Raw genomic sequence first — 12,281 nt, forward strand, 5'->3', positions numbered from 1 at the left:
TTCCACTCATATTTCAAAGCTAATATAGTTAATAACTGAAATAATATTTTTTTAAATTTTTTTGTTCATTTTTTATTTATTTATTTGAGAGCAACAGACACAGAGAGAAAGACAGATAGAGGGAGAGAGAGAATGGGTGCACCAGGGCTTCCAGCCTCTGCAAACGAACTCCAGACGCGTGCACCCCCTTGTGCATCTGGCTAACGTGGGACCTGGGGAACCGAGCCTCCAACCGGGGTCCATAGGCTTCATAGGCGAGCGCTTAATTGCTAAGCCATCTCTCCAGCCCTGAAATAATATTTTAATTAGAAATCTCCTCCTTGAAACTTGTGATTTAGTATGTGGGACCATCACCTTCCTAGGTCCCCAGCACCGCAGTGTTATGGTTGAAGCCCATTCTCCCACTATTTGTCAAAAATATTATGGATGCTTACTTACTTGTACCAGACATGCTGTGCACAGCATGAAGAGCTAAAGGGGCAGACAGGCCCATACTTCCCTTTTCCTCCACCTCCTGCCTGTGCTTGGCATTGCTTGAACATAACATTCTAAAGCTGGGAACCGTATTTTTAGTCTCTTTCACTATAAAGTACATCACAAACACTTAAGGTGGAATAAGACAAAATTGTCAGAGTTGCATTGATTCCTTTTATTTTTTGAGAGAAATCCAACAGACTGGCCTTGTTTTTTAAATATTTTTATTATTATTTATTTATTTGAGAGCAAGAAGGACACAGGGGGACAAAGAAAGAGATACACAGAGAGAGAGAGAGAGAGAGAGAGAGAGAGAGAGAGAGAGAGAGAGAGAGAGAGAGAGAGAGAGAGAGAGAGAGAGAGAGAGAGAGAGAGAGAAAGAGAGAGAAAGAGAATGGGCACACCAGGACCTTCTGCCACTGCAAACAAAACTCCAAATACATGTGCCACCTTGTGCATCTGGCTTATGTGGGCCCTGGGGAATTGAACTGAGGTCCTTTGGCTTTGCAGGCAAATGCCTTAATGGCTAAGACATCTCTCCAGCCCTGGGCCTTGCTTTTAATGAGAGAGAATGAATTGGTGTGCCAGGGCCTCCAGCCACTTAAACTCCAGATGTGTGTGCTACCTTGTGCATGTGTCACCTTGTGTGTCTGGTTTATGTAAAATTTGGGGAGTCAAACATTGGTCCTTAGGCTTCACAGGCAAGTACTGTAACTGCTAAGCTATCTTTCCAGTCCTGCATTGACTCTGTTTTTAAAATATATTTCAGATATTTTGAATAACTCCTAGATCCAGAAACCTGTTTTTTTTTTCAGAAATCTTAAAAAAATATTTTATTTATTTATTTGAGAGGGAGAGACAGAGGGGGTTGGGGGAGATGCAGATAGAAAGAGTGGACATGTCAGGGCCTCCAGCCACTGCACATGAACTCCAGACACATGTACCACCTTGTGCATCTGGCTTACCTGGGTACTGGGGAATCAAACCTGGGTCCTCAGGTTTCACTGGTAAGTGCCTTCACCACTAACCCATCTCTCCAGCCACAGAAACCTTTTTAAAAATATATTTTTACTTAGTTGAGGGAGAGAAATAGAGAGAAGAGAGAGAATGAGAATGGTCATGACAGGGCTTCTTGCTGCAGCAAATGAACTTGTACAGTGCTTTATATGAGTACTGGGGAATCAAACCTGGGCTGCCAGGTTTTGCAAGCAAGTGCCTTTAACCATTGAGCATCTCCCCAGCCCCAGAAACCTTGTGGAAAGTAATTTATTTAAAATTTTTCTGGGGCTGGAGAGATGGCTTAGCAGTTAAGGCACTTGTCTGCAATGCCAAAGGACCAAGGTTCGATTCCCCAGAACCCATGTAAACCAGATGCACAAAGTGGCACATGTGCCTAGAGTTTGTTTGCAGAGGCTATAGACTCTGGTATTCCCATTGTCTCTCTCACCTGCTTCTTTCTCCCTCTCAAATAAATAAATTAAAAATTTCCAAAAATATAACCCTAAAGAAATAAATTGAATTTCCTTTTCTTATTAATACACTGTTACCTCTCTCAATCTTAAGCAATTCCCTTTTTACAGAGTGAAAGTTTATTATGAATTGAGTCCTTTATTACAGAGTTTGAGGTTTATTTTTATAGCTAAGTTGAGTAAATGTTACTTTGCTGTTTAATGCCTTATTATATTACCTAGGTTCACCAGTCAACTGTACCGCATTTTCCATATATTACCCTAACTCCAAATAAAACTCAATATGATATTTTTTTGCCCTATGCATATGACTAGGAAATAAATATTATTTTAAATATGTAATGAATGGCAGCTAGTCATGACATGCTTCATTTTATGGAAAAAATGAAAGGAATATCTTATGAATTTCATGTTGATGGTAATTTATTAAGATTAACTTATGGTAAATTGCACACATCACAATTATGTGCCTCATTGACTTTAAAAAAAAATTTATTTGAGAACAACAGACACAGAGAGAAAGGCAGATAGATAGACTGGGCCTCCAGCCGCTGCAAATGAACTTCAGATACATGTGCCCCCTTGTGCATCTGGCTAACGTGGGTCCTGGGGAATTGAGCCTCAAACCAGGGTCCTTAGGCTTCATAGGCAAGCGCTTAACTGCTAAACCATCTCTCCAGCTCCTCATTGACTTTTCACAGATGTCAGTATCATGCAAGCCATCACCCAGATCAGAATACAGAACATGTCTGTCACCCTTAGAGATTTCCTTGTGTCCATGCTAGGCAAACACAGTTAATAGTTTTTATTTTATCATATTAATTATATGCTTTACTGCACAAACATCTCACAGTGCTATACATTAACATTGTTAGATCTTCACTTTTTGTAAGTGGAATCAATCATAGTGTGTCTTTTGTCACTGGCTCCTTTGGCTTAACATAATGATTGTGAGATTTATCCACTTCTCTCTGCTTCATTTCATTATTTTTATTACATTATAATGCACTCTTTGATGAGCATAATGCCAATAGGAGTTTTAAATTCTAGTCTTTTAAATATTATTACCAGTTTAATATATTAATTTTTTAGAAATTGTTTTTCTTACCCATTGTCCCCCATTTTATCACTGAGATAAAAATGCAGAATTCTGGTGAGTTCTTTGTTTCTTTTTTTTTTTTTTTTTATGTCCTAAGAAACACAGGACTCTGGGTTTTCCACCACATGTCCTTGTGATATTTGTAATTTTTGGATGTGAGAATGTGGTTGGTCTCAGGGTTGGAATCTCAGGATGCTTTTTCATCTTTGTCTCTGGAAGGATGGAGGAGCTAATCTGGGATGCAAAATGATGTGAAGACTACCCTCCCCATATGGGTTCTCTGAACAGGACCCACAGTGGCATCAGTCCTGTTGCTGTTCTGATTCCCTGGTGAAGTGGCAGATGAAGCATCTAATATACTGCCTTCTTCACTTTACTCACCCGCCTGCCTGTCCACTGTGGCCATGTACTTCTAGGGTAGTCCAGGCTTGGCCATGTAGTAGTGGGACTAGCATTATAATTATAGTTCATTTCAAACATCTCACTCTCATGTCTGCTTCTTTTCTTCCAGGTGGATTTGCTCTGGAATGGTCACTGCTGACTTAGCCCATTGAGATTTCCTATCCATCAATGTCTACTTGCTATCTATACAACCTTTAGTCTCCTTGTTTATATTAAATTCCATTGTTCATAGCAATAATCACTGCTTTGACAATACTTTCAATTCCTTTCCTTTTCTAATCAAGGTAAATTCTCAACTCTAATAGTTGGAGACAATCATTCAACTGGGATGACTGATATACTTTAAGAAATTTCCTGGACAAGTAGTTTGTCTCTCAAATTCATCTACTAAAGTTGCCATTTCCCCTCACAGTTTCATGCTGTGCCTCCTCACACACTCACATCCTGCCTTTCTGAGCCCCTCAGTGAAAGCATCACTCCATCCATCAATGACAGAGCAAAAGCTGTTGGAAGAAACCCTCTCATCCTTCCACCCACAAATTTATCATCCTGTCACCATGGCCACCCCTCTCTCCCTTTCCTTCATGTGTAGTGGATGAGCTGTCCTGGTTTTCAAAGCCTTTTTCTTCCTTTTGCTCAGAGTTCTGTCTTCTCCTTGCCAATTAAATTCATGGACCCTTTTATTTCTTTACTAACTTGAGCTTTGAGGGTCATTGGCACAGAGGATTGCCCCCTTAGAACTCCTTGTTTTTTTTAGCTTTTGTGACTCCATGTCCTCCTGAATTTCCTCCCACTTCTCTGCAAACTCCTTTTCAGTCTCTTTCATGTGTTCTTTCTTCTCTGTTTTATAGACATAGTAAGATGTAGTTCTTGCTTGGATGGCCGTAACTCATCTTTCAAGGTTCATGATTAAACATCATTTCCTCAGAAGACAATGAAGGCCTGAGCAATTTAGATGGTCACATTACACATTGCATACCACGTTGCGTTCTCTTTTCCTAGTGTGTATTGTGCATAGCTGCAACTTGTCTCATATGTAATTATTTGTTCAATGTCTGCATCCTCTGTATTCCCTGCATCACCCATCATGCATCTCCCATGCCTCATACAGAGCCTAGAGTGTGAGACAAGCCAAATAAATACCTGTGGAGTGAATGTACTAACATGTCAGTGACTGGCATATTAAGGTAATGTTTAGGGAAGCTTATATAGCTCAGGGCTGTATAGTTAGACAACGCCATCATTGCTACAGCAGAAAGACAAACATGGTATTGTGGATGCTAACAGATGTTAAAAATTCTCATGGACACTTTTCCTAAGCAGATGAAAATATATCAAAGTTAAGAATATAGATCTTCAAAATCACATATATTTATTTTGCATATTTTTAAATTTGTTGTGGCTTTCTCCTAACTACCTTAAGGTAGAGAAACAAAGGACAAATGGGTTTCAGGAGTCAAATTCCAGGATATAAAATACACAGTATATTTGGCACAAATTAAAATAATTTGAACTTTAATCTGAGTAGGAAGGGCCATTTTTGAGAGAGTTACAATGGAAACAATATGGATGGAGACTATGCTTTTTTTCCCCCCTATGTTTTGGCAATAAATCGTAATCCCAGAAATAAAATATTTTCCTAGGGAAAAATCAGAAAAATATCCACTCAAAGATAGTAGTAGTCTTCCAAAGTAATGGAATATCAAAGGTTATGGACTGTTGGAATCTAGCGAAGTTAATCACAGTGGTACAGCTGTGAGTGAGACTTAAAAGAATGCCATTTGAAGCAAAGGTCAGGGCTGCTTACAAAGTTGTCTCATTAGTAAGCTTGACCTCAACCAAGTTTGCATTAAACAGTGAAAATCCAGTGAGTAACAAAGCTCATGATTGTATCAGGCCCTTAGAATTATTTAGATCTTTAAAAATAATAAAAAGTATGATTGAATGTACAACAGACTGGTCGTTTTTATGCAAGGGAGAGAGAGAAAGAGAGAGAGAGAGAGAGAGAGAGAGAGAGAGAGAGAGAGAGAGGGAGAGAGAGAGAGAGAATTGGTGTGCCAGTGCCTTCAGCCACTGTAATCGAACTCCAGTCACATGTGCCACCTTGTGTGCATGTGTGACCTTGTGCGCTTGTGTCATGTTGTGTGTCTGGCTTACATGGAATCTGAAGAGTCAAACATGGGTCCTTAGGGTTTGCAGGCAAGTGCCTTAACCAACAAGTCATCTTGCCAGCCCAGATGTGTTTTTTAATAAGTAAGCCTAGTATTATGCTCAGACCTGGATATAGAAGGACATGGTCATTTCCCTCTTTGGCTTGTCTATCAGAAGCTCTCTGTGGAGACTCAAGGCTGACAATGCTCAGATGTTGTGGTGTTAAGGGGGACATCTCCTAGTTGCAGATGCAGAGTTTTCTTTTTTCTTCATTGCTGAGAATCTAATTTATGCATGTTAGCTCTACCACTGTGCTACATCCCCAGCACTTCCAGACCAAGTTGTATGGAGTACTTGTAATGTTAACTTTTTTTTCAGATTTGTACTAGGGTGAGAAATTCATTTTCTATCACTATAATAACAGTCTTCAGGTTCATTGCAGAAAAATAGGAGATCAGGAATTCTAACAGATTGGTTTAAAGAACTGAGTTAGAAGAATGAGTGAACATGAAGAACAGCCCAAGACAGCATCCTTGTCATGGCCTGTGCCACTCATGGAGTGCAGGTCTGCTTTCTATCCTACAAACCACCATCATCACCTTCACCAGACCTCAGTAGTCCATCAACTTCAGTGGTCCATGACTTTGGAAAACTATGTCATTGAGTGGATATTTTTCTAGAAAAATACCTTATGTCTGAGCTTAGAGTTTATTGCCAAAACATGCGCTGATGTGGAAGGGGAGGTTATATAAAGTGAGAGAGAATGGGCATATCAGGGTCTCTAGCCGCTGTAAACAAACTCCAGAAGCAGGTACTACCTTGTACATCTGGCTTATATGGGTACTTGGGAATCAAACCTGGGTCCTTAGGCTTGCAGGCATGCACCTAAGCCATCACTCTAGCCTTGAACTTTTCATTTTAAAACTACACATATTGGAAGATTTTTGTCACATGGTATATTTTATCAAAGTTAACTCCTTTATCTTTTTATCCTGGGATTAAGAATCAGGAAGACTCTAACACCTCTCTAGGATTTTATTCTCAAATGTTATAAGAAAATCAATATCCAATAGTTTTTTTTTTCAAAGTTCAGTAAAGGTGGGATTTCATTTTGCCACTGTAGAAACCAACACTTAGATTCTTTGTGCCACCCTGCAAATGGTAGATAAGGCTGTAGCAATTAAATTAGTAATAATAGAAATACTGTTGACTTAATCAAAAGTCATAATATAAGGAAGCCAACTGTTGGTAATAAAGGATAAACTGTTGTAGTCTGGCTTAGTGTGGCAGGTGCAAAACATTGTAATAGCTAATTCATATCGTTCTTCTCTCCATGGTTCTCTGTAATTTTCTAGGTGTATGTGTGTAAATAGGACTTAGAAGAGAGAAAATAATTTAGGTTTACTAATCTAAGGTATGCTTTTCATAAATAGCCTCCATGTGAATATGTTTTTATTGAATAACCAGAACTAATGGATTCTCTTCTAATTTTGAGCCACAACTGCTTTTCACTCTTGCTAATCTGTTAAGCTCTTGGTTAGTTGAACTAGACAGGCATTTGCTTGTAAGAAGAGTTAGAGACTTAGGTAAGCAAGTGTCCCTTTTATGTAGTATTCTTCTGCTGCTCCCTCAGAGATCAGTAAGAGCAAACTTTGGTCTCCAAATTAAATTGCCCAGTCCATTAAGCTCAGCTATATACATGTAATTATATACATAGTTATATAACTACCTTCTTCCAATCTTACAAAATCACTTTAGTGTAATTTTTCAAAAATCCCTTTATTAGGATAATTTTTTTTGAGGTAAGATCTCACTCTAGTCCAGGCTAACCTAGAATTTACTATGTAGTCTCAGGGTGGCCTCAAACTCATGGGGCTCCACCTACCTCTGCCTCCCGAGTGCTGGGATTAAAGGCATGCACCACCATGCCTGGTGCTTATTAGGATAAAATTTAAAGCCAAGGCTATAGCATTCATTTCTTCAGAAATAATGTCATGTGTAGACCATCTGTAAAAATGTGTGACATGTTAGTCCACAATAAAGCAGTTACATAAGAAGCCAAGAACCAGATAACTTTCCATTTTTTTAAAAATGGGAATACAAACATGCTGCTAATAGGAAAGCTTGTTTTGGAGAAGCCACCTTTAAAAGAGGAGCAAACACTGATACTATTCATTGTTCATTGGGCCTAGATCACAGAACATGGCTTACATTACCTGCAGGATAAGGGAAGGACAGTGCTCAGAGCAGTACTTCCAGCTCCTGCTTCCAGCAAGATGAGAGCAAGTCCTGCTCTGACCATGCCTAGGAGAGATGATGCTTATTCTAGAAATGAAGGCTGGCAGGGGCTCCAGCTGCCTCAGGTTTGATGCTGCTGTTTATTTACAGGCCTGACTGCAATAAATTGTATTGTCATTATAAAACATGACAACAGTGGTCAACAACAGATTTTCCTTTTTATTGGTACCCATGCTAGCATAAAATATATTTTATTTATGTTTTTCTCTTCTTTTCTTCTTCTGCTCCTCCTCTTTCTCCTCCTCCTCCTTCTTGTTTTTTAGACAGGGACTCACTCAGGTAGCCCAGGCTAACCTGGAACTCACTCTGTAGTCATAGGCAGACCTCAACTCAGAGCTATCTTCCTACTTCAGCCTCCTGAACACTTAGAATTTTTTTTGGTGTGGTGTGGTGTGTGCATGAGGCTGGCAGTGGCTTGCCTGTGGCAGCTGGAAGGAAATGCTGAGTGTCCCACTTCCTCACTCTTCTGCCCATTCTCCCTTGAGCTGGGCTCTCTTACTTATCCTGGAGATCTTTGTTTTTTGGTCTTTGCTTCTTCCCACAGGAGTGGGGTTAAGGACTTGCGAGGTCACAGCCACCTGTGTCTATGGGCACTGGAGAGCGAAGTAGAGCAGTCTCTCAGGCCTCCTCTTGCCCCCACGCTTGCACTGGAAGTGCTCCTAAATTCTGAACCACCTCGGTAGCCTCCAGACACTTCTCTACCAGCTTCCCTTCTCTAGTTCATGTGTTCTGTGTCAAGAGAATGGAAACTCATACCATGGAATTGTCTCAACGGGGCTTTCTTAAGGGGGTTAATTTGAAGAAACCTTTATACATAATCAAATATCTTCTCAGGAAATCATATTTTTTTCTGTTTTTGGACTGACTTTGGTTAGCTTTGCTATGTTTATAATGGAGTGTGTGTATGCGCACATGCATGCATGTGTGTGTGTGTGTGTGTTGCTAGGAATTAAACTCATGGCCTCGTACATGCTACTCAGCCACTGTACTGCTGAGGTACATTCCCAGGCCCAGGTTCTTAAGTAAATAACCTTGGCAGTGTAGCTCTTCTATGAAAGGTTTAGTGTATCCAAGTAGAATGATCTATAGATGAAACATTTTGAAGTAATTAGAGCTTTTATGACATACATCTGTCCTACATAAAATATGTGTTCAGATATTATTAAAGCAGAGAATTTTCATTTTCAAATGATGCATGTAATAACTTCCCCTTAAGAGTATAAAACATCATTATGTATAAAGGTAGCTGTTCTGCCTGTGGAAGGGGCTCACTGTCCTTCAGAACACTGTTAAGTTCATGGGATTGTGGCAAAGTCTGTTTATCTCCCTGGTTGCTTTCAGTCCCAAGATCTAACATGTGGGAGCATGCCGTGTAACCTGTAAAAAGTGTGTTCCGAGCTGGAGAGATGGCTTGGTGGTCAAGGTGCTTGCCTGCAAAGCCTAAGGACCCAAGTTCAATTCTCCAGGACCCATGTAAACCTGGTGCACAAGGTGGTGCATGCATCTGGAGTTCATTTGCAGCAGCTGGAGGCTCTGGTGCACCCATTCTCTCCCCCCCCCCCTTTCTGTCTCAAATAAATAAATAAAAGTACTTTTTAAAAAAGTCTGTTCATTTTCCTGGTTGCATTAAACCCAGGATCTAACATGTGGACACATGCTACATAACCTGTAAAAAGCAGACTGACAGATGCTCTTTCACAGAAGTACACCAGCTACATGGGGTCATGGTTACCTTATTCATATTGGTTAACTTATGCATTCGGTGGTTGGTTACAGAGTGGGAACTCGAGGACCTACTGACACTGATTAAGAGGCTATGTAGATAGAAGAAATAGGAAATTAGTTCCAGGAGAAGGAATTCAGACACAGAATTGTAAAGAGCATTCTTACTCCTGAATTCATATGTAGTCTTCTTAAAACAATGAAATTTGCTTATAATTAAAATATGTTTTCCAGAACGCTGCAAATGTAAACCTATCAGAGCTACACAGAAGACCTATTTCCGGAACAATTACAACTATGGTAAGGATAACTTTATGGTCCACTCATAAACTTCTGCTAGGAAAGGTGTGTGTGTGTGACATGGTCTTGCCTGCATGTAAATGAGGCTTAAAAATAAAGAAGGACAGCTATTAAGAGCATAGTCCCCTACTTCAGCCAATTAAAGTGTCTCACAGTGACAAAGTTCTTGACAAGTGATTGATTGTGAGTTCCTTGGGCTGCACTTTTGGCACCTTAGAACCATTATATTGAAAATTATTTATTTATGTATGAGAGAGAGAGAGAGAGAGAGAGAGAGAGAGAGAGAGAGAGAGAGAGAGAGAAAGAGAGAACGAGTGAGAGCATGTCAGGGCTTTTTCCTACTGCAAAACAAACTCCAGACAAATGTGCCTCTTGGTACACCTGGCAGAACCATCACCTTGATCCACAATTTCAAAGCAGATGGGCTCTTCTCCTGGAAGCTGAGGAGCAAACTTGTTTTTCTCAATCTACCCAGTGAATCTTTATTTCATCTGACCTTTCACAAGAAGCTAGGAATTTTACATTTGTGATATTATGTTGGTACTCAGTTTTGGATAGTAGTTTTTTGCATTAGGGGTGCTCAGCCTATTCATGAGGTTGATACAGGGCATGTTGTGTCTGTGCAGAAGACTACTGATGCTGAATTAATGAGTAAACATACAATTAGGGTTTTAAAGTAAACTATGAATATGAGAATTTTATTGTGTTCATGTGCTCTGCTTTAGATGACATAGGAAGTATAGAGATTTATTTCTACTTCTAGAGTTTGGGGAATTGGAAGGAGAAAAATCAATAAGGCTGTGAAAATAGTATCTTTGGAAATCATTTTTTTTTAAATTACTTATTTATTTATTTGAGAGCGACAGACACAGAGAGAAAGACAGATAGAGGGAGAGAGAGAGAATGGGCGCGCCAGGGCTTCCAGCCTCTGCAAACGAACTCCAGACGCGTGCGCCCTCTTGTGCATCTGCCTAACGTGGGTCCTGGGGAATCGAGCCTTGAACTAGGGTCCTTAGGCTTCACAGGCAAGCGCTTAACCGCTAAGCCATCTCTCCAGCCCTGGAAATCATTTTTAATAAAAAGCATAAAACATAAAATTCTCAGTGTAAGCTAATCTCCTTAAGATAAATTCAACTACTTTCCTTAGTTTTTCTTCAGTGGAACCAGCTTTTATCTTTTTATTTACTACCTGTCATTTTTTTTTTTAAAAAACAATTCTTTCTTTTTTTTTTTAAATTTTTTTTATTATTTATTTATTTGAGAGCGACAGACATAGAGAGAAAGACAGATAGAGGGACAGAGAGAGGATGGGCACGCCAGGGCTTCCAGCCTCTGCAAACGAACTCCAGACGCATGCGCCCCCTTGTGCATCTGGCTAACGTGGGACCTGGGGAACCGAGCCTCGAACCGGGGTCCTTAGGCTTCACAGGCAAGCGCTTAACCGCTAAGCCATCTCTCCAGCCCTACCTGTCATTTTTAAACACACACACACACACACACACACACACACATATATATATATTTGAGACCATCCTGAACTTGCTGTGAAGCCCAGGCTAGTATTGAACTTGGAATTCTCCTTCTTCAGTGTCAGAGTGCTGGGATTATAGATGTGGACTATCACAGCAGACTTTCTGTTCATCTCAAGAGGAATCTAGCTTTTTCTTCATTAATATGAAACAGACTTTGTAGGGTTCAAAGGCTAGTTTATCTAGGAGTTAAGATGCTTGGCTGCTTATCCAAGGAACCCGTTCCTTGTGCAAATTGAGGTAATGAACATCAGAGAACAGGGAAATCCATGTTTTTAGTAGGAGATTGGACTTTTAAGATTAAAAAATGCTCTATGAGCTTTTAAGTGTAGTTATAATAAAGCACAACTTTATATAGGGACATATCATTTCCATTTTAATGCTCTTTCCTTATTAGTAATGTTTTACTGCTCTGCATTAAGAGTTGAAACACTGGTGGATATGTCACTGGAAAGAGAAAAATCTTAGAGAAGGCAGCCAAGTTATCATCAGGAAATGAAATGCAATGCGAACCACAACTCATAGAAGAGACGGTGGTGCACATCTGCAAGAAGCTGTGGAGTTTGAGACCAGCTTCAGGTACATAGCAAGTTGGAGGCCAGCCTAGACATAATGAGACCCTGTCTAAACAGAAAAGGAAAGAAAAGATATTTTTATAGCCAAATAATAACCAGGATATTAATAACTTAACGGTTGTCATTTGTGTGGGACTTACACATTTTTTAGGGGAAAGCAGGGAAAGCAGGCACTCTAATTAAGTAGAAGAAAAATTATTGAAGAAGAAATATATTTTTATTTTCAAAATCAGTTGTATTTGCTTCACATGTTTATACATGT

General features: G+C 39.8%; 1 protein-coding gene across 1 annotated transcript in view; it reads left to right on the top strand.

Annotated features, from left to right (window-relative positions):
• The window catches only part of Frzb (frizzled related protein), a 38,299-nt gene that overhangs the window by 16,728 nt on the left and 9,290 nt on the right, over positions 1 to 12,281 (top strand). The window contains exon 3 of the mRNA XM_004660278.2: positions 9,850 to 9,915. Coding sequence (XP_004660335.1) covers positions 9,850 to 9,915 — 66 coding nt within the window. The remainder of the gene's footprint in view (positions 1 to 9,849; positions 9,916 to 12,281) is intronic.

This window comes from Jaculus jaculus, chromosome 4, assembly GCF_020740685.1.
Source record: "Jaculus jaculus isolate mJacJac1 chromosome 4, mJacJac1.mat.Y.cur, whole genome shotgun sequence".
NCBI lineage: Eukaryota > Metazoa > Chordata > Mammalia > Rodentia > Dipodidae > Jaculus > Jaculus jaculus.